The sequence below is a fragment of the Moschus berezovskii genome, chromosome 1 (assembly GCF_049115385.1).
Source record: "Moschus berezovskii isolate FMDL1 chromosome 1, NW_MosBer_1.0, whole genome shotgun sequence".
NCBI classification, from domain to species: domain Eukaryota; kingdom Metazoa; phylum Chordata; class Mammalia; order Artiodactyla; family Moschidae; genus Moschus; species Moschus berezovskii.
In genome coordinates, this window is record NC_142460.1 from 92727042 (window position 1) to 92749708 (window position 22667).

At 40.0% G+C, this 22667-nt stretch overlaps 1 protein-coding gene across 1 annotated transcript; it reads left to right on the plus strand.

The window, feature by feature from the left end:
• Positions 1 to 60: 60 nt before the first annotated feature.
• FBXO45 (F-box protein 45) lies at positions 61 to 18102 on the plus strand. The gene is made up of 3 exons (XM_055404170.2): positions 61 to 687; positions 8472 to 8828; positions 13250 to 18102. The coding sequence occupies exons 1-3, from the start codon at positions 385 to 387 to the stop codon at positions 13433 to 13435; spliced, it is 846 nt and encodes a 281-aa protein (XP_055260145.1). The 5' UTR covers positions 61 to 384; the 3' UTR covers positions 13436 to 18102.
• The last annotated feature ends 4565 nt before the right edge of the window (positions 18103 to 22667 follow it).

The following is a 22667-nucleotide window of genomic DNA, read 5'->3' on the forward strand; positions in this document are numbered from 1 at the left end:
GCCGCCGCCAAACAGTCACATCCGGGGCCGAGAGGAACCGCGCGAGCCGGGCGTGCGTCCTTGCTTCGTGCCCTCAACCCGCATGGCGGAGCCAGGGGCGCGCCGCGGGGAGGCCGTACGAGTCGGGCGGTTCCGGCGACCGCGCTAAGCCGCGGGGGAGGGGCGGGGGACGCCCGTGCAGCCGGTGCGTCTGCCCTCAGTGAGGCGGGGCGCGCGGCGGACGCCCCCGGGCAGGGGCGGGAGTGGTTTGGAGGGGCCGGGCGGTGAGCTGTGGAAGGAGCGGTGAGCGCGCTGCTCCGGTCTCAAGGCGAGGCTTGGCCTCTGGAGCAGAGACGGGGGGAAGCGGCGGCGGCGGCGGCGGCCCTCGGGCCGGCTGGTGAGGCGATGGCGGCGCCGGCCCCGGGGGCTGGGGCAGCCTCGGGCGGCGCTGGCTGTAGCGGCGGCGGCGCGGGCGCCGGCTCGGGCTCTGGGGCCGGGGGCCGGTTGCCCAGCCGGGTGCTGGAGTTGGTGTTCTCCTATCTGGAGCTGTCCGAGCTGCGGAGCTGCGCCCTGGTGTGCAAGCACTGGTACCGCTGCCTGCACGGCGATGAGAACAGCGAGGTGTGGCGGAGCCTGTGCGCCCGCAGCCTGGCAGAGGAGGCTCTGCGCACGGACATTCTCTGCAACCTGCCCAGCTACAAGGCCAAGGTGAGGGAGCCCCGCGCCACGCCGCTGCCCCCTGTCCCGCTTCTCCGCGCAGCTCTCAGTGTTTCTCAGCTAAGCTTCTGAGTCAGAAGCGCCTTTCCACCGCTCCAGTCAGTACCTTACCTCGCCTCCCCCGCCATGAAGATCTCTTTGGGTTGAAGTTCTGCTCCTTAACCCACCCCACTTCCGTGATGTACTTTTTAAAGGATCAGATGGTTTTCCATCCTTGGTTTCCATCAGTCATTCTACTTTCCACCGTCTATCCTCTTAAAAACAGGCCATTGTTGTAGCTTTCAATACTCTAATCCTATTTTTCTCCCTGTCCTTTATTAGATCATCTCGGCTGCCTATTGACTTAGTTTCTAAGATTTTTGCTTTCACCTCACGTTTTCCAAGCTCTGATTTATAACTATATTTTATTTTTGCCCAAGTACCTTGAATTCCCTCCGCTATGTTACAGGCTTATAAATAAATGTGGTCCAAGGCATCTACTAACTTTAAAGATAAAGGCTTTGAATAGAACATTGTACCATTGGCTCCACTTAACAGTCATAATATTGCCATGTCCCACTATTACTGGCTATTGCCTTGCCAATTTTTTCATAGTTCCACCTTGCTGATGAGTCTCTTATGTATGTTCTGTTTGTCATCCAACATGCCGTTTCCATTTTTGGTGCTTTTTTCCCTCGTTGCCAGACTCTTGTGCTTAGTCTTGCTTTCATATACAAATAAAAATGTCAAGTAACAGATCTTGGTAGGACTGAGAGCATTCCTCAAGCAATATAAACAAATGGCTGTAAACTTGAGTTCAGTTTGGATGGATACAGTTATTTAGGATTGCAGTCACCAAGAGTATATATGAGAGAGAATAAAGTCTGATCTAGAATATGGTAAACATAAAAATACATTAACAGCTAAAAAAGGGAAAACATATCTTTTTAATGCAAGACTGCCAGTGGGGCCAGAGTAAGTAAATTTTCACATGGAAATTTTTTTTCCCATGTGAAATAAATGTGAAATGTATTCTTCTGTAATAAAATAGGTTTCAGTTTAATAAGGTTAGGATAAGGATTACTACTTTTAAAAATATGTCAAATTGTTTATCTATTAAGTGAAATAACATATTGAGTTGCAAGGACAGTTAGTAGATGCTCAATGGATAATAATTGTAATTCATATAGTAGAGGGCAGAAGATTGCAATTTGGTCTTACTGTGCCTAATAAACATATAGGTTTCATGAATCTTATTTAGTTTTTATTTTTCCATAAAGTTTATTATTTTTACTTATTTTAAATTAAGACATTTTTGTAGTTGGCCTGTAATAGACATGTTCACATGATTCAAGATTCATGTAATAATATGTAATAAATAACGTATTCATGTGAGTCAGTGTTCAAAAGAAGCAAAGTGATCTAAAAGCAAAATGTCTTCCTTTAGTCCTTATACCCCCACCATCCAGATTGGAGGCATCCTATGTTACCTGTTTTTCTGTATCCTTGCAGAGGATTATAAATTTTAATACTTTGTATGCCTTTGTACTACTTGCACTGTAGGTATTATAGACTTGTGCATTCAGATGTTGCAGGACTTTGCTTGAATATCTTGAAGGTAAAAGATTAATTCAAAAGGATATACATAGCCTAGTAGGAAAGTCCTCAGTCTAGGAGAAGAGGAAAAAAAAATGTATAGAAATAACTAGTGGTTATTAGTTAGAAACTAGAAGTTTAGTGAAAGAGATTCACAAGTTGAGTGAACAGTTTTAGAAGGGTTGAAATTGAGATTGTATTTGAGCTGAATTTTAAAGATGGGTAGAATATGAACATTTTACTTAGAGGAAATACCCTGAACAAAAAATAAGACAATGGAAAGCAGAGAATTTGAATAGTATATATTTTTACTTAAAAAAATATGAATGTTAGGTACTATGTTCAATTTTGCAGATACAGTGCTGAATAAAAACAGATACAAATGCTTATGGATGCTTTCCCATGTAGCACTAATCTAGTGGGGGGAAGTGGGTATTTATCAAATAGTCACACAGTTGTAAAATTGCATTTGTGATGAGTCCTATGAAGGTTAGATCCATGGTGCTCTGAATGTCAATAGTCGAGAATTTGACCTAAGCAGCGAGGTCAGGGGAGAAGGAAATGGCAACCCACTCCAGTATTCTTGCGTAGAGAATTCTGTGGACAGAGGAGCCTGGTGGGCTACTGTCCATGGGATTGCACAGAGTCAGATGTGACTGAAGCGACTTAGCATGCATGCATGCATTGGAGAAGGAAATGGCAACCCACTCCAGTATTCTTGCCTGGAGAATCCCAGGGATGGAGGAGCCTAGTGGGCTGCCTACCATCTATGGGATCGCACAGAGTCGGACGTGACTGAAGCGACTTAGCAGCAGCAGTGAGGTCAGGAAAGGCTTTCTCTGAGAAAATAACGCTGAGATCCCGCCCCCCCAAAAAAAAGGGGGATAAATAGGCCAAAGAGAGAGAGAAGAGCCTTCCAGGAGGGAACCTGGTGAGTATGAGTGACAGAAAATAATCAGTGTGGCTGGACCACAGAGCAAAATTGAGGCAAGTTTGATAAAAATGGAAGAGGTGGACTGGAGCCAAGCAAAAGGAAGCCTTTTTAAATTGTAAGCGAAGGAGAGTTAGGAGTATGGGGGTTGGTGATAGGATAGCTTCCCTGGTGGCTCAGAGGTTAAAGCGTCTGCCTCCAATGAGGGAGACCCGGGTTGGATCCCAGGGTCGGGAAGATCCCTGGAGAAGGAGATGGTAACCCACTCAAGTATTCTTGCCTGGAGAATCCCATGGACGGAGAAGCCTGGTAGGCTACAGTCCACGGGGTCGCAAAGAGTCGGACACGACTGAGCGACAGAACGGAACGGATGACTTAAGAATGGACAACCAGTTGGAGGGGAACCTTAGAAATATGTATAGTAGTAAGTATGTAGAACAAAAGATGGTGAGAAATTTAGGAAATAAAAGCTACAGGACTTGGCAGTAGATTTGAAATCAGGGTGAGGAAGAGGGAGGTGCTCAGGATGACTTCTAGGTATCTGGTTTACATAATATAGGGATTACCTGGGCTAGATTTTGGAGGAATAACAATGAGTTCAGTTTTGGTAGCACAGAATTTACAGTGTTAAGACATCAAGAGTTTTCAGATAGGCATCTGTTACAGTTTGTAGCTTACAGGGAAGGCTAAAGATATAAAATAGTTTAGTTAGATTGAATTGTCGTGGAGATACGATTGTAAAGGTAAGCTGAAACTAGAGATATCATGGAGGTCCTTGACATACAGGCATCAGTCTGTAGTTTAGGCTTTGTTTTACAGCTGGAAATCACAGAAATTTGAACAAAGGAATGACAAAGTAAGAGCCGTGCTTTAGAAAAACTAGTAGTCCATAAGATGAATTCAAGAAGGCAGGGGTTGGTCTCTATACTAGAGGTATTCAAGACCAGAATAAGTGTATGGAGCAGAGAAGAGGATAACTGGGAGAGAAATTGCAAGAAAACAAGTCCACATAGATGGACAACTAACTGGTGGGATGAAGAAGAAGGAAGAGTCAAATATGATTTCCAGGGAGCAAGGGTAACTGTGAAAAGGATAAGAACAGGCTTGGGCCAGTGTAAAACTGGAAAGCATTTGGAGTTGTCAGTCTAATTAGGATTTGACTTCTTTTTAGAAGTTCATATTTTACATATTACCAAGTAACATTAGTTATTCCAGTCATCAGTTCAGTCGCTCAGTCGTGTCCGACTCTTTGCGACCCCATGAATCACAGCACAGCAGGCCGCTCTGTCCATCACCAACTCCTGGAGTTCACTCAAACTCATGTCCGTCAAGTCGGTGATGCCATCCAGCTGTCTCATTCTCTGTCATCCCCTTCTCCTCCTGCCCCCAATCCCTCCCAGCATCAGAGTCTTTTCCAGTGAGTCAACTTGTCGCATGAGGTGGCCAAAGTATTGGAGTTTCAGCCTTAGCATCAGTCCTTCCAATGAACACCCAGGACTGATCTCCTCTAGAATGGACTGGTTGGATCTCCTTGCAGTCCAAGGGACTCTCAAGAGTCTTCTCCAGCACCACAGTTCAAAAGCATCAATTCTTCGGCTCTCAGCTTTCTTCACAGTCCAACTCTCACATCCATACATGACTGATGGAAAAACAAGAGATCTCTTCAAGAAAATTAGAGATTCCCAGAGAACATTTCATACAAAGATGGGCTCAATAAAGGACAGAAATGGTATGGACCTAACAGAAGCAGAAGATATTAAGAAGAGGTGGCAAGAATACACAGAAGAACTGTACAAAAAAGATCTTCATGACCAAGATAATCACGATGGTGTGATCACTGACCTAGAGCCAGACATCTTGGAATGTGAAGTCAAGTGGGACTTAGAAAGCATCTCTACGAACAAAGCTAGTGGAGGTGATGGAATTCCAGTTAAGCTATTTCAAATCTTGAAAGATGATGCTATGAAAGTGCTGCACTCAGTATGCCAGCAAATTTGGAAAACTCAGCAATGGCCACAGGACTGGAAAAGGTCAGTCTTCATTCCAGTCCCAAAGAAAGGCAATGCCAAAGAATGCTCAAACTACTGCACAGTTGCACTCATCTCACACGCTAGTAAAGTCATGCTCAAAATTCTCCAAGCCAGGCTTCAGCAATATGTGAACCGTGAACTCCCAGATGTTCAAGCAGGTTTTAGAAAAGGCAGAGGCACCAGAGATCAAATTGCCAACATCTGCTGGATCATGGAGAAAGCAAGAGAGTTCCAGAAAAACATCTATTTCTGCTTCATTGACTATGCCAAAGCCTTTGACTGTGTGGATAACAATAAACCATGGAAAATTCTGAAAGAGATGGGCATACCAGACCACCTGACCTGCCTCTTGAGGAACCTGTATGCAGGTCAGGAAGCAACAGTCAGAACTGGATATGGAACAACAGACTGGTTCCAAATAGGCAAAGGAGTACATCAAGGCTGTATATTGTCACCTTGCTTATTTAACTTATATGCAGAGTACATCATGAGGAACACTGGGCTGGAAGAAGCACAAGCTGGAATCAAGATTGCTGGGAGAAAGAAATATCAATAACCTCAGATATGCAGATGACACCACCCTTATGGCAGAAAGTGAAGAGGAACCCAAAGTCTCTTGATGAAAGTGAAAGAGGAGAGTGAAAAGGCTGGCTTGAAGCTCAAAATTCAGAAAAATAAGATCATGGCATCTGGTCCCATCACTTCATGGCAAGTAGATGGGGAAACAGTGGAAACAGTGTCAGACTTTATTTTTGGGGGCTCCAAAATCACTGTGGATGCTGATTGCAGCAGTGAAATTAAAAGACGCTTACTCCTTGGAAGGAAAGTTATGACCAACCTAGATAGTATATTAAAAAGCAGAGACATTATTTTGCCAACAAAGGTCCGTCTAGTCAAGGCTATGGTTTTTCCCATGGTCATGTATGGATGTGAGAGTTGGACTGTGATCAAAGCTGAGAGCCGAAGAATTGATGCTTTTGAACTGTGGTGCTGGAGAAGACTCTTGAGAGTCCCTTGGACTGCACGGAGATCCAACCAGTCCATTCTAGAGGAGATCAGTCCTGGGTGTTCATTGGAAGGACTGATGCTAAAGCTGAAACTCCAATACTTTGGCCACCTCATGCAATGAGTTGACTCACTGGAAAAGACTCTGATGCTGGGAAGGATTGGGGGCGGGAGAAGAAGGGGACGACCGAGAATGAGATGGCTGGATGGCATCACCGACTCTATGGACATGAGTTTGAGTGAACTCCAGGAGTTGGTGATGGACAGGGAGGCCTGGCGTGCTGTGATTCATGGGGTCGCAAAGAGTCGGACACGACTGAGCTACTGAACTGAACTGAACTGACTAGATGAACCTTTGTTGGCAAAGTAATGTCTCTGCTTTTTAATATACTGTCTAGGTTGGTCATAACTTTCCTTCCAAGGAGTAAGCATCTTTTAATTTCATGGCTGCAATCAGCATCCACAGTGATTTTGGAGCCCCAAAAAATAAAGTCTGACACTGTTTCCACTGTTTGCCCATCTATTTGCCACTTCATAGTGATGGGACCAGATGCCATGATCTTTGTTTTCTGAATGTTGAGCTTCAAGCCAACCTTTTTACTCTCCTCTTTCACTTTCCTCAAGAGGCTTTTTAGTTCCTCTTCACTTTCTGCCATAAGGGTGGTGTCATCTGCATATCTGAGGTTGTTGATATTACTCCCGGCAATCTTGATTCCAGCTTGTGCTTCTTCCAGCCCAGCATTCCTCATGATGTACTCTGCATATAAGTTTCAGGTTGTTGTAAAAAGAGTAGATACAGGAAAAAAATTAGATATACTTCAGGTGTACATCCCCCTTATGAAAACATGGGACTCCCGAACAGTTAAACAGTGAAGTACTCTCTAATGGTAAAGGGGATGGCACACTGGATAAGGGGACTGGATGCTTGACTTATCTTTGAGTCTCTTATGCTAACTACATGTTGACTTTTATGCTTGTGTCCTAATTCCTGAGTTTAACTAGGTAAAGGTCTTAAGGTCTTTCCTATGCTGAAATATTGTGATTCTGGAATTGATTTCTGAAGTTAACTAAAGCAATAGGTCCTAGCCTTCCAACTACTTCTCTACAGTTTGAGTAAAGAAGGGGTTTTCTGAAAAACATACAGATGAAAAAGCTATAAGTTATTAAAACATGAGAGTGAGTGAGTGAAGTCGCTCTGTCGTGTCCGACTCTTTGCGACCCCATGGACTGTAGCCCACCAGGCTCCTCCATCCATGGCATTCTCCAGGCAAGAGTACTGGAGTGGGTTGCTGTTTCCTTCTCCAGAGGATCTTCCCAACCCAGGGATCAAACCCAGGTCTCCCATATCGTAGTCAGACGCTTTACCGTCTGAGCCACCAGGGAAGTCCAAAACATGAGAAATGGTATAGTAATAACAATTTTCTTACTGTCTTTATTTTGGAAGCTTAAAAGACTAGTAATTACTGAAAGTCAACTAACCTGTTAATGGTAGCTACTGTTAATGACTATCTCTTTATAAATTTTAGTGGTTTAATTTAGATGTTATCTAAGGGATTATTTGATTTGGTAAAATGAGAGTGGTGATGTCTTAAGTGTATGAGTAATACCTAGCAAGGAGGCAGAGGATCTAAGGTAGTTTGTGGTTATTAAACTTTTTCATAGCTTATGTGACTGAGTTCTCTGTTTTACTTAAAATACCGTTCTTTTTGATGACAGCGTTGCCTACATGAAAACTGTACATATTTGAACTTTTTAATGTAAAAATATATAAACCAGAGTAGAGGAAACAACCTGCCTATACCCATCACCAAGCTTTACCAATGGTTAACTTGTGGGCAGTCCAGTTTCATGTTTACCCTGTCCAATCTCCCACTCCACTCTTGGATATTTCAAAGCAATTCCCAAATATCATTATGTCACCCAAAAACATCTCAGTAGTCTCGCTAAAATATAAGGATTTCTGTGTATATCTTTTGATGTCTTAAGAAGTCTATTTGGAGAAATTATACAGCAATTTAGAATTTTGGTCAATAATGAAACAGTTGGTAGTTTTATCTTTAATGTTGTGTAATTTATTATGTTAGTGTCTTATCCCAAAAATGAGCCATTTTTGAGAAATACTTATTGTATTACTTAAAATACATAATTTTATTGTTTAAAAACATGTACCCTAAAGTTTGGGTACTTGTTAATGTTTAAGAAAAATAAAATTCTCTGGTCTTTCATCTTTTCAGATACGTGCTTTCCAACATGCTTTCAGCACTAATGACTGCTCCAGGAATGTCTACATTAAGAAGAATGGCTTTACTTTACATCGAAACCCCATCGCTCAGAGCACTGATGGTGCAAGGACCAAGATTGGTTTCAGTGAGGGCCGCCATGCGTGGGAAGTGTGGTGGGAGGGCCCTCTGGGCACTGTGGCAGTGATTGGAATTGCTACAAAACGAGCCCCTATGCAGTGCCAAGGTTATGTGGCATTGCTGGGCAGTGATGACCAGAGCTGGGGCTGGAATCTAGTGGACAATAATCTGCTACATAATGGAGAAGTCAATGGCAGTTTTCCACAGTGCAACAATGCACCAAAATATCAGGTGAGAAACCAAGTATTTTCTGAAAAGTGAGCCTTTGTTAAATCATGCCTTAATTTGTTTTAAATTTACAAAGTTTTATATAGCAGCATTATTTGTCTTTTTGGTAATTTTTAAATAAATAGTGTAACTGGCCTTTTTTGGCTACTCTGATTATCTTTTAGTATCTTAATATTTTTTTCCTTATATATATTCAGTCTGAGCAGTCTGTCTTTACTTTAAATTGAGTTGCCAAACTTTTTCTGTACAGGGTCAGATAGTAAATATTTAGACTTTGTGGCCCATACTGTCTCTCATAACTGTTCAACCCTGTTGTTTATTATTCCAGTAAAACCTTATTTATACACTGCAAGCCAGATTTGGCCCAGGAGCCATAGTTTGCCAGCTTGTACTCTGGATTGTAATCTTTCTTACAACATGGCACATCTAAATTACTTTTTCTAGATACCTCACCTCCACAAATGCACCTTTGTGCATGTATATACATACTTTTTCTCTGCTACTTACTGACCTGTGGATTGTATTCAAAGCCTCTGGAGGTGTCAGTGATTTTTATAAAGATAGGCAAGTTCAGGCAAACTACTATGTTTTTATTTTAACTTTTGTTTTTTGGCCCCACCACATGGCATGTAGGATCTTAGTTCCCCGACCAGGGATCAAACCTCTGCTCCCTGCAGTGGAAGCACAGAACCTTAACCACTGGACCAAACTACTGCATTTTAAAATTCTTTTCATCTTAACCTTCAGCCATATTCTTTTTGTTCTAGGATCAAAATTGTAGTTCCTATCTGTAAAAGCTATATGATCACCATAGATTCAGCAAAATCTAAAAAATAATAATCTGATAAGTTGGAAATTTTAAGGAATTATAGATTGCGCATTTTAGAGGAACATGTGGTTTGAAAACTCTAGCCTTAGTATTGACCTCAAGTCAAGCATAATAAAGTAGAAGAACTAAAAATGTAGCCCATTTCCTGAGGTATAAAAGTATGGAAGGTTTTCTTTCATAGAATCCTTTCCTTACTGTTCTTTCAGGCTCTCCAGATACACTAAGGAGAAGGATGTCTGGACTTAATAATCATTGAAGATAAAGTTCTGTCACTAGCCGTGATTTTGAAGTGAAAGTCCTTTATTCTTTGTTTTTCAAAGAACATACTGTATATGATTTCAGTCCTTCTAAATTTATTGAGACATGTTTTATTCTTAGCATATGGTTTATCCTGAAGAATGTCCGTGTGTACTTGAATATATACTGTTGCTGGATGGAATAATCTATTAAAGACAGTTAGGTCAAATTGGTTAACAATATTTATGTCTTCTGCTTTCTATATTTTTCTTCTACCTGTTCTGTCGTTTACTAAGGACTATTAAAATCTCCAACTATAATTGTTGATTTATGTATACTTTCAGTTCTATGAATTTTTGCTTTTTGTGTTTTGAAATTGTTATTAGGTGCATATTTATAATTGTTATATCTACCTATGTGGCTGACTCTTTTATCATTATGAAATGACCTTTTTTTAGAAAAAATTTATTTATTTCTATCTATGCTGGGTCTTCATTGCTGCATAGACTTTCTCTAGTTTCAGCGAGCAGAGCTACTCTCTCGTTGAGGGGCGTGGGCTTCTCGCTGCAGTGGTTTCTCTTGTGCAGCATGGGCTCTAGGGTGCATGCCCTTCAGTAGTTGGGGCACGTGGGCTCAGTGGTTGCGGCTCCCGGGCTCCAGAGCACAGGCTCAGTAGTTGTGGTGCACAGACTTAGTTGCTCTGCGGCATGTGGGATCTTCCAGGATCAGAGATTGATGGAACCCATGTCTCCTGCACTGGCAGGCAGATTTTTTACACTGAGCCACCCGAGAAACCCAAAATGACCTTCTTTGACTCTAGTAATATTCCTTGTCTTTATGTCTATTTTGTCTATGTCAGTACAGCCAGTCCAAGTTTCTTATGTTTACTGTCGCAGAGTACGTCTTTCCCCTCATCCTCTTACATTTATTCTGTCTTCATATTTAAGATGAGTCCCCCACACTGCTTATAGTTATATCTTTCCTTTTATCTAACCCAATCTTTTGATTTGAGTAGTTAGTCCATCTGTATTTAATGTAATTGTTGGACTACTTGATATTCTCCTTGTCTCTGTGCCTTTGGAGCTATGTCCTTTTTCTCTTTGTTTTTTTGGATTTATTAATTCCTGTTGTTCTATCTTTAAATTCATAGTTGTTTTTTTTTTCTTCTTGTCATTTAAACTCTATGGTCATTTCAATGCTATTGAGTCAGGCTGGTGAATTTTGGTTATTGTGCCCCTGAGCTCTAAAATTTTCATTTGGTTCGTTTTTATAGTTTCCATTTCTCTACTGAGATCTCTTTGTTCATTTATTAATACTGTGTTTTTCTTTAGTTCTTTGTATATATTTTATAATAACTACTTTGAAGTCTTTTCCAAATCCAACAGCTAGGGCCCACTTGGAGTCTGTTTCTACTCCTTTTTACTCCACGTGTATAAGTTGTACTTTCCTGCTTCTTTTCATATCCATTCATTTTTTAATTGAAAACTGGACCTGGTAGACAATACAATAACTCTGGAATGTTTTGTTCCCTTAGAAACTGCTTTGTTCTGAAAACTGTAGATTTTCTTGTTCTAGTAGGCAGTTAACTTGCCTGGACTGAAACTGTATATAGCAGTTAATGTCTTGGTTCAGTTTTTTTGGCTTCTAGCTGCCACTTTTTCTGCCTGGTTCCCTGAGGGTTTTCTCTGTGTTTGTGTAATGCAGTCCTCACACAAGGATTTGGGCAGAGTTTATTTGGGGGCTCATCCTCTTTGTGGTTTTGTTGCTTCTGGAGTTCCTCTAAGTTTCTAATTGTGCTGCTATCTCTTAATTTTGTCCTCTGACACCTAAAACTTGGCCTTTCTACTCCTTGTGCTATGTGCTTGCTATATGCTCAAAGGTGAAGCGAACTTGAAAATTTCATGGGGAGTGGTTCTGTTTTCTTATTTTTATCTTCTGTAAAATAGGGATAACTCCTAGGAGTGATATGAGAATTAAATGAGATAATATAAAAATCACTCAACAAATACTCATCAGAATATTAGCTTTTTATTTCTAATTTTTGTTGTTGTTTGTGCTTTGTTCGTAAAGTAGTCATGTTGGTAATTTGGAAGTTCTTAGGTGCGTAAAATGGGATTAATCTGAGTTGAGCAGAGAGAGAGAAAAAGGTATTGGTAGTTGTTTGTGATAGGAAATACAATGAAGGAAGGTAATGATAGCAGTTGGGGGATATCATAACTGGAATGTGTTCAATTACGATTTTTGATTGAAAAATGTTAGTACTTTCAGCCTCCAAGTATATAGATGCAACAACCTCTAATATACGCAAATTATAAGGATAAAACATGCTACTTCTTTGCTTACTTTTCCGTTGTGAAAAGAACTGGATAATTGTGCTTCTGTTTAGTTTAACAATCAGTGCTGCTCATTTTTTTTTTTTTAAACAAACAGGTCTTTCAGAGTAGTGGACCACAAAGTGATTGTATCATAAGTGTATTTTGTGTCTTTAGAACCTATAGCTAGATTTGACGATGCATAATTATATAATTTCCATATTATATGTAGAACTGCTTTGTATAATTTAATGGCTAAATATTTTATTTTAGTATTTTTTTTAATTTTGGTGAAATATACACAACAGTCTTTATTATTAACTATTTGTAAGTGTATAATTCATCGGCATTAAATACATTCACAGTGTTGTGCAACCATTGCCACTATGTATACCCAACATATACCCAAAACTTTTTCATCATCCCCAGCATAAACTCTGTGCCCACTGAACAATAACTCCACATTTCTTCCTCCCTCAGCCTCTGGTAACCTCTATTCAATTTTCTGTCTATGTGAATTTGAATATTCCTTGGTATAAGTGGAATAGTAAAATATTTGTATTTTTGTGTCTAGCTTATTTCTCATAGCATAATGTTTTCAAAGTTCACTCATGTTGCAGCACATACTAACATTTCTTTTTAAGGTTGGAAAACACTCCACTGTATGCATTTACTGTAGTAATTTGAGAAAATTTAGAGTGCCTTTTTTGGTAAAATGTGCCAAGTTATAGCTTTTAGTGGTAACCTTCTTTAAAAAGCCCTTAAAAAGAATAAATAAAATCTTGGGACTGTTCAGAAAGAAACTTAAAATTTTCAGTATTAAATATTGATCCCACACAAGTCTTAAGTTTAAAAAAAGACCATCACAACATTTGTGATGAAATTGATGTGTGTTCTTTTTTCGATGTTTCTCCCTGACAAATAACTTTGTTGGTTTTTCTAGATAACTTTTGAGATGTATATTCTTAATAATATTTTCAACTTGATTTCCTCTAGCTCTGCCTTTGATAGGTTTCTTCTAACCTTCTTTTGATGTCTGTTTGCAGATAGGAGAAAGAATTCGAGTCATCTTGGACATGGAAGATAAGACTCTAGCTTTTGAACGTGGATATGAATTCCTGGGGGTTGCCTTTAGAGGACTTCCAAAGGTCTGCTTATATCCAGCAGTTTCTGCTGTATATGGCAACACAGAAGTGACTTTGGTTTACCTTGGAAAACCTTTGGATGGATGACAGTGGCTTTCTTGGGATGAAAGAGTGGAGGAGATATCTGCTTGTGGGAAGTAGAATCATGAAGTGACAGTGTCATACATGCATGCCCAAGAAACATCCTGAAAAACACATGATATTGTTAACTGGAGAAGCAACTCTACAGCAGAGATGATCTTAGTGTTTTCCTCTTTCTACTGGGCCAGAAAAATCCTCAGGGTTGCAGTTGGTTGAGTGGGCAGTTGACATATGCATGTTTCAACAGATGTTGTCTCTAAGTTAGCAATGTGTTATTTCCAACTTTTAAGGTGAGATCATAGAGATGGTGTCAAAGGGATAAGATAAGGAACTAGCAAGAGTTTTTAAGTAGTGTGTTTGTGAAGAAAGATTGATCCTGTTTTACAACTGCCTGTTTTTTCTCCAGACCCTTTTTTCCAACCAGCTTGACTATTGGAAAAGTATGAAACTGGTTGGGTTTTATTTAATATTTTTAATATATTGAGAAGCATGGTCTGCCTGGACTGCACTTCTCTAACAGTGAGATATAAAATTGTGCAGCTATTTTAAAAGTTGTATATACAGTATGTGTGTAAAAAAAAAAAACTGTTAAAAAAACAGGGCAAAGGAGTTGCTTTGTTCTAGTTCAGTTTCTTAAAAACCACTACATGGTACAAAATTAGAAAAACATTAGGGACAGTTTGGTAACTACGAAGAAGAGGATTTTAAGAGAAGATGTGTTGTATTGGCTCGTTTTGTATTATATTTGGCTTACAGTTTCCATGGCTGTTACAGTCTGATTTATTTTTTTAACCATCAAAATTATTGTAAAGGTCCCTCATCTCCAGGCTCAGATTGAGGAAAGGCAAATCTATTTCTAATCATACATATATCAGTAATAATAATAATGTGCATCTATCTGGTTTTATTTTCTTGACCTTCTGAGAAAGTGTCTTGTAAGAATAAAGAACATTGCCATTTGTTCTTATAGGCCTCAAATATGAAAGTTGTTAGTCACAGACCTTAAGAAAATAATTGATCAATGATCCTTTATTTTGTAACTTTATAATGCTGTAGATATTATAATCTTTTTAAGTTCATATTGTTTACATCATGCAACAGTCTAAGCCTCAAACTTGTCATTGGAGTTGTCAAGAAAATGTTTACTCACCCACCTGAGACAGTGCCAGCCTGAACCCAGCTTAAGAATGTTCTTAATCTCATTATAGATAATTGCCCCCATGGGACTTGAAATAAGAGACCTTATGCTGGAAGCTTCAGGTTGGCAATATTTTGAAGGTTTCATTGTAGTAGAAGAGTTTAACATTAATTCCTGTTCAGAATTTTTGACTAATAAATCTGATTTCACTAATACTTTTTCAAATTAATAATTCAGCATACATGAACTGAAATTTTCTTTTGTTAGAAAAGAAACAGAAATATCTTTCTGTATGAAAGTATAAATTGTATGGTTTCAGATACTTCTTTGTGATAAAAATTGACTAAGGCAAGTGGAATCTTTGTACTTTTTAGGTTTTGCTGTATGCATATTTAGTTTTGCGTCTAATAAAATTAGGGACAGCAAGAAGTTGGCTGGGGTTCTTGGGTTGCTCCTTGAGAGTTAATATTATCAGTACTCCCATGAAGCAAGGAATTTCAGTCATGAGCAAAGATTTCATTTTTGCCACCTGAAAGGTGTACACAAGTATTTATTGTATATTTAGTATGTTGCTTAAAGGTGAAATCTGTAAAAGATCCTTTTTGATACTCACATCAAGGAAGAAACTTCCTAGAAACCATATTTAATACTACAGAGTGAAATTATATGTTAAATGTATTAGAGAATATAGCTGCTACAGAAATGCATTTTTTTTCTTGGTGTGGAACAACTCAGTTAGGCAAAGTTTAAAATTTAACTAAAGAAGAGATCTGATTCAGGATAAATATTGAACTAATTAGAAAACTAGATTGGGATATGATCAATTCCAAGAGCTTTTGCTCAGAGTTATATCTTACGTTTTGTCTTATTTGTAAACATTCATTTGTAACAAAGTTTTGAAGGTGCTGAATGGGAAACGGAAACACATGGTTATTGCATATTGAACTTAGAATCAAGTAATTGCCTAAATATTTAACAAAAAGCCATTCTTATCTCAGAGATTTAAATTCTTTAATATCTGATTTGCAAATTTTATAAAATGGAGGTTCTTATTTAGCATGAGCATCAGGGGAGTAAGGAGCTTTCGTTTAAACCGGATAAATTGTTACCGGATACCGATAGTAGTTGTATAGAATACTAAGACAAACCGTTACAGTGTTTGAGGAAAGGGAGTCTCTTTTTCACTGCTACTGAGAGAGCACTTAAGTAGAAGAGAGTTACATCTGAATATTAAAAATAAGTAATCTAAACCAGTGGTTGTCAGCCTTAGCTATACTTTGGAGTCATATGCATTCTGAAAAACACTGATACTTGGGTCCCATACGCTAAGATTCTGTTGTTGGTCTGGGGTATGACATGACCATAAGGATTTTAAAAAACTTCTTAGATGATTTCAGTATGTTGCCAAGGCTGAGAACCACTGATCAAAATTCACCTTAAGTTTTCTCATCTGCAAAAACAATCCTTGCTCCCTCCCTTCACTACCTCACAAGGATATTGAGGGTAAAGAAGGAAATAATGGGAAAATGCTTGTGCTGTGGATAGAAAGTGCTGTTGAAAGGCACAGTTGTATTTGTTGTATTTCAACTGAAACTGTGATCAGGAAGAAATGTGTAATTGGATCTGCTCTGTTGACTTGGGAAACCAGGATCACTCTCTTTGGTTCTTAACTTTAGTGAAGCATGCAGATGGGTAAGAAAACATTACTCTTATTCATACTATGGTCTTCTGTCATACTTGAGATAGACTGGTTTATTTATCTGGTTTCATACAGGAAAGAAGAAATATTAAGCTTTAAAGTCTGTAATGGTCAATGGCTCACAATTCATTAAAACTTTTCATACAAAGAGTTCTGTGGTTAATATATATCATTTCTTAGTTGCCATTATTTTTTCATTATCTGACTTTTGAATGTTAAACCATTGATTTCATCTCCTTCATTCTTATTCCTGTAATTTTGGATATAGATTTGATAAGGCATGTAAAGCAAGTAAGAATTGCTCAGTTGAATACTTAAAAATTGTGGTTCTATGATTAGGCATCTTCTGCCTTTTAGATATGATTTGATCAGAGAAAGAGAGTTTTGAAAACAATAGAGCCCTAACCCACATAGTAGATATTATAATTAACTTTTTATTTATGTCCCCAAACTGCTGTTTATATAGACTGTAATATTTATATTTTTGATCGCTTTAAAAAATTAACAATTTGATAAGGTAGAAACTTGAGTTTTAAAGATCAGTATTGAGATTACTTTCTAGAAATCAAGACCACCACAGTCAGAACCACTATAAAGCCTTCTGAGAAGGAACAGTCCATACCCAACCCAAATGTTATTCTAATAAAACATTCCTCAGTTTCTCTAGCTGAATGTAATCTCTTCTTCCTTGAAATTTCCTAGTCTTTGTATTTATCTATACTTAACTCATGCTGTATTACTTTATAACTTGTATAAATTTATTTATATTTATTATATGTTGATGTCTTATCTTCCTTAAACACATTAAGAAAGAATCTCTAATGGACTCATCTGTATACCCATGTCATCAAACTCAGTAGGCAGGGAATTGCATATTGCATATATGCTATAGGAAGAAAACACTTTCTCTGAATTTATAGGCTATGATAACAAAAAATAGATGAGAAAAATTTTTGTATCCTGTCCACATTTTTGTATCCTGTCCAAATCTGAGGCTTGTAAGGAAGAAATAGTGACTGTGAATGCATTTTAGCCATTCCCCTTTATTCTTGAATATCGGTAAACTCTGCTATGTAGTTCTTGGTGTAGATTTCTTATTTGTTTAGAATTAAAATTAGAATTCTGTATATTAATTTTTTGAAATTCTTTTTTGCTTTAGTTTCTTAATAAAAGTTTAAACAAACAATAACTATTTGTGATTGCTTACATTTAAAACAAGAAATTTTTTTATACTTTGGTCAGAAAGAAAAACAGGATACCTTCATAGCCAAATGTGTTGATGGAATTTGCCTATAAATTCCATGGCTTTTAACAATGGAATCCGCATTTCCCACGTTTGAAATGGAACAGACAGTAGGGAATAGTAATTCACTAGGATCCTATTTTGCTGTCACCTCCACCCCCAGCTAACAGTTGTTTGATAATGCAGTTGTTCAACAAGAGTTATAAAAAATACAAGAAGCAGGAATGGCTGAACAAATGGCTCCTGTGATCCAAAAGCTCACAAGAATCAGTTGATCGTGTTTCTAAAAGTTGCCTGATGTATTATCAATATGTTACAATTAAAGAGTTTTAGTTTTCTAAAGGAAAATTAAGTAGGTGCAGAATTTCTGTGTTTATCTTTTTGTTTAGTGGGAGGAGATACCAGGAACAGCTTAACCAGTCTGTTGTCTTAACTTCTTTCATGAATCTTCCCCCAAGCCATTTGCTTTTTATTTAATGTATTCATTAAAAAATTGTTGAGAGCAACATGTTCTCTGCTTTTCAGAATATGGTTTGTTAAAAGAACTAGCCCCTCAAGATTTAAGATTGTCATTATTCAGCTTGTGTGTATAGGATTTCACGATGAATGAGTGACTCAAGAAGCAAGAATTATTTAGGGAGTTTTTCTTAGGCCATTCTGCTTTACTTTTGAAAGAAAGGATACTTAGGGTTGGAATGAGGGAGGTCAGTCACTCCTCTCCCCCTTTGGCAGTCCAGAGAGTGATATATGTAGTTCACAACCAAATTGTCCAGAACTCTACCAACCCCACTAGACTTCACAACAAAGTGGACAGAGTGAGGGGAGTGTATATCCGGAGTACATTGAAAAGACAACCAACTACGCTTTTAAGTAGTGACTCTACCTGTGGTCTTGGAGAAGACTCTTGAGAGTCCCTTGGACTGCGAGGAGATCCAACCAGTCCATCCTAAAGGAGATCAGTCCTGGGTGTTCATTGGAAGGACTGATGCTAAAGCTGAAACTCCAATACTTTGGCCACCTCATGCGACAAGTTGACTCATTTGAAAAGACCCTGATGCTGGGAAAGATTGAGGGCAGGAGGAGAAGGGGACAACAGAGGATGAGCTACCCTTCCTGGTACACAGACCTCTCATTGCGGTGGCTTCTGTTGTGGAGTGCAGGCTCTAGGGTGCGCAGGCTTCAGTAGTTGTGTCTCATGGGCTCTAGATCACGCAGTTTCAGTAGTTGAGCACAGGCTTAGTTGCTCCATGACATGTATTTTCCTAGACCAGGGTTTGAACCTGTGTCCCCTGCATTGTCAGGTGGATTCTTATCTGTAGTACCAAGGAAGTCTACAACCGACTTTTGAAGAGACTGACAGTGGTGGCAAAATCTCTTATGACCAGGACAAAATATATAATTTATATAAGATACACTTTTATGTTTATATAATTTATGTAGTATGCATGTGTGCATGCTAAGTCATTTCAGTCATGTCCGACTTATTGTGATCCCATGGACTCTGCAGCCCACCAGGCTCCTCTGTCTATGGGATTATCAGGCAAGAATACTGGAGTGGGTTGCCATGCCCTCCAGGGGATTTTCCCAACCCAGGGATCAAACTTATGTCTTCTGTATTGCAGGCAGATTCTTTACCACTGAGCCACTGGAGAAGCCCTTATGTTGTATGCATTTATAAAACTCTAGCCCTATACCTGGAGAAGGCAATGGCAAGCCACTCCAGTACTATTGCCTAGAAAATCCCATGGATGGAGGAGCCTGGTAGGCTGCAGTCCGTGGGGTTGCTAAGGGTCGGACATGACTGAGCGACTTCACTTTCACTTTTCACTTTCACACATGGGAGAAGGAAATGGCAACCCACTCCAGTGTTCTTGCCTGGAGAATCCCAGGGACGGGGGAGCCTGGTGGGCTTCCATCTATGGGGTCCCAGAGAGTCGGACGCGACTGAAGTGACTTAGCAGCAGCAGCCCTATACTGAGAACAAGTCAGTGGCAGACCCTGAGCTAGAGCTATGACATCTAAAATATCTTCTGTTGATTCTTCTGTCATCTTTAGTGAGTCAAATTTAGGCAGTCATTTAAAAGAGGTCAGTGTCCTTGGTAGGATTCTTTCAGGGAGAGTGGATTTGGTATCCTTCCTGAATCAGAGTAATCATGGAATTTGAGTGCTAAACCAAAGCTGAGAAGCTGCACCTGTGGTTTGTCACATGTTAAGAGTCAAACTTTTTACCTCTGAAGAAAGGGTGATATAATCATTGAAAACTGCTACAGGAGAGAAATGATAAAACCTGGTGCTATGGTTGCATAGCCCACCCCCCCCCTTCATATATCAAAGTCCAGGTGCCTCATAATGTGGCCTTATTTGGAAATAGGGTTATGGCAGGTGTAATTAGTTAAGATTATACTGGAATAGGATGGGCTCTAAACCATTGTGATTGTTGCCTAAAAGGGTATATTTGGACACAGACATGCATAGAGGGAGAATACCACATGAAGAGAAAGGCAAAGATTAGGTGATTCAGCAGAAGTCACGGGATGTCAAAGACTGCCAGCAGAACTACCAGATGCTAGGAGAGAGGAGGCATGGAACAGATTCCTCCCTCCCAACTCTTAGAAGGAACCAGCTCCACCCACACTTTGATCTTGGACTTCTGGCCTCCAGAACAGAGAAAAGATAAATTTCTAAGTCACCCATTGTGTGGTATTTTGCTATGGCAGACCTAGGAAACGAATATACTTGGTAAGTTTTTGCTCTACCAATTTTCTTATTTCTCTTTGGAAGCAACTTTGATGCTGTATTCTCTTGTTCACTGGATCAAGGGATAAGGCCAGGAACTATTTTCGAGGGTGTTATAGATTCATTGGAAGGTCTTTTGTCAGGTTTCATTGGTAACAGTGTTTGTAAAGTACATAACGTAGTGGTTAAGGGCATGAATTCTGAAGTCAAGACTGCCTGGACTCAACCTCAGTTCTACCGTTTACTAGCTCTGTAACTTTGGAGAAGACATTTGATTTCTCTATGCCCCAGTCCTCTTCCCTGTAAAAAGAGGGTGCTAACTCCTATAAAGCAGTGGTCCCCAACCTTTTTGGCACCAGGGACTGGTTTCGTGGAAGACAGTTTTTCCATGGACCAGGAAGTGGGGAATGGTTTTGAGATGATTCAAGCACATTACATTTATTGTATACATTACATTTATTGTATACTTTATTACTATTATTATTAAACGGGCTCCATCTCAAATCACTAGGGATTAGATCCTGGAGGTTGGGGACTCCTACTTTAAAGGATGTTGTGAGGTTGAAATGAAAGGCGTATTGAGCTGCTTTAGAACAGCACCAAGAACGTATTATAGTAAGCATTCAGTACATTTCTCATTATTATTCTATACTACATAATAGGTAAATAACATTAGGAGTCAATCATAAGAAGAAAAGCAATTTTTGTGTGTTCCTGTGAGTGTGTAAAAAAATTTTTTAACTCATTTTGTCCTAAAATAAGGAATATTTTAAAATATTCAAATCAATAGAAACTTTGGATCATTTAAGCAAAAGAAGTTAATCAGACAGATACAGGGGTCTTTCACAGAGGTCAATGGCAAAAAGGCAGTTGAACTTCATGAGGGACTTGGACAAGGCAAGGGAAGAGAATCCGATGCTCGACAGCATCGCCTCTTCCTCGCCGCTGAGACATCTCTTCTCTTTCTTTTCTGCATTGTTCACTCTCTGGAAAATGGCTGCCCATATCGCTCCTTCCAAGGATAAGATTGGACTCTTAGTCCCAATACCAAATCCCCAAGATAGGGACTCCACTTCCCACTCCTAGGTCTCCGGTCAGCTGTGATCATGTGGTGGGTGGGAAGTGGGTTCACTAACACCCCAGAAGCTGCTAGGGTCCCAACTCTGTACCCAGTGGCTGGGAGAGTGGGCAGGGTCACAGCGAAGAGAGGTTGGATGCCACACAAGCACTAACAAATGGGCTTTGGCCGTATGAAGAGTAGCACTTCTAGGGATTCTGAGAGGGGGAAAACAAAAGAGGCAGAAAGAGGTGAGGAGAATGAGATACAGGGAAGAGATCAGGGCAACCCCGTAGGGAGGCTGAGGCTCACAGCGAGATAGCACCCTAGAGGACTAGCGACTGCCTGCCAGACTCAGCCCTGAGAGGCAACAGACTGCCTGGGCAGCAGGGGCTGCACCTTAGCAGGAGCTGGTTTGCTAAACCGAGGGCAAGAGTAAAAAGCTCAGGTCTTTTGGATCTTGAAAAAAGAAACATGATTCTTGCCTCACGCTTCTGTTCCCTGATTTAAAGAGAGACTAAAGGCTGGTGAGGTTTGAAATGCAAAGAGAAGGCAAGCTCTGGGATCTGCCTTTTGTTTGGCTGATCTGGCTTCATTAGCACCCAGCTGCATCTCCCGTGAGGAAGCACAAAGGTACGGTAAAGGACGAGTGTATTACAAAGTCTTGTCCGCTGCGCATCTCTCATTTAGGGCCCTATCTGAGGTGGCTGGTGGAAAATTATGATCGTCTTTCTTATCTCTTTTTCCATCAGAATCATGACGAGAAGCAAGAATTAAATACCAAGAGCCTCTAGTGTAGGGAATTAATGTGGGGCTCGCCCTCCTCACGTGGATGTTGATTCAGCCTCTCACATCTATCCAGCGCGTCCTGCATAGCCTGTGTGGTGCCGTGATAGGACTCCATCCCGGCGCACTTCATCATCACAGGTGTTGTGCTTAATGCTTCTAGTACCGGCCGTGTGCTTTACCTATATCCTCTCATTTATTTATCACAACAGCTCAATGGTACCCTTTCCCAAGAGAGACCCGAGTCTCTCAGAGGATAAGTGACTCGCTAAGTTTCAGAGTTGGGATTTGGACCCAGATCTCTGACTCAAAAGCTTGATTGCCTTCCACTCAAGGGGGCAGGCAGGTTCATGTCAACAGATAAACAACCTATAACCAGATGAGAATACTTGAAGAGGCAGACACGAAGAGTGGTGGTGGCTGGATCTCAGAGACACACTGACAGCTGCTTTATTCGTCAGGATGGCAGGGGTCGGGGTGGGGAGGAGACGGAATGGGCACAACTCACATCCATGCTCTCAAGCAGGGTCTGTACTTCCTCTCTCACCTCTGTGAATTGTCCCCTTGTGTCCTACCTGG

Coding starts and splice junctions, on each gene's coding strand:
- FBXO45 (XM_055404170.2), top strand. CDS start 385: ATGGCGGCGCCGGCCCCGGGGGCTGGGGCAGCCTCGGGCGGCGCTGGC. Junction 688..8,471: donor TGCCCAGCTACAAGGCCAAG/GTGAGGGAGCCC, acceptor TCATCTTTTCAG/ATACGTGCTTTCCAACATGC. Junction 8,829..13,249: donor ACAATGCACCAAAATATCAG/GTGAGAAACCAA, acceptor GTCTGTTTGCAG/ATAGGAGAAAGAATTCGAGT.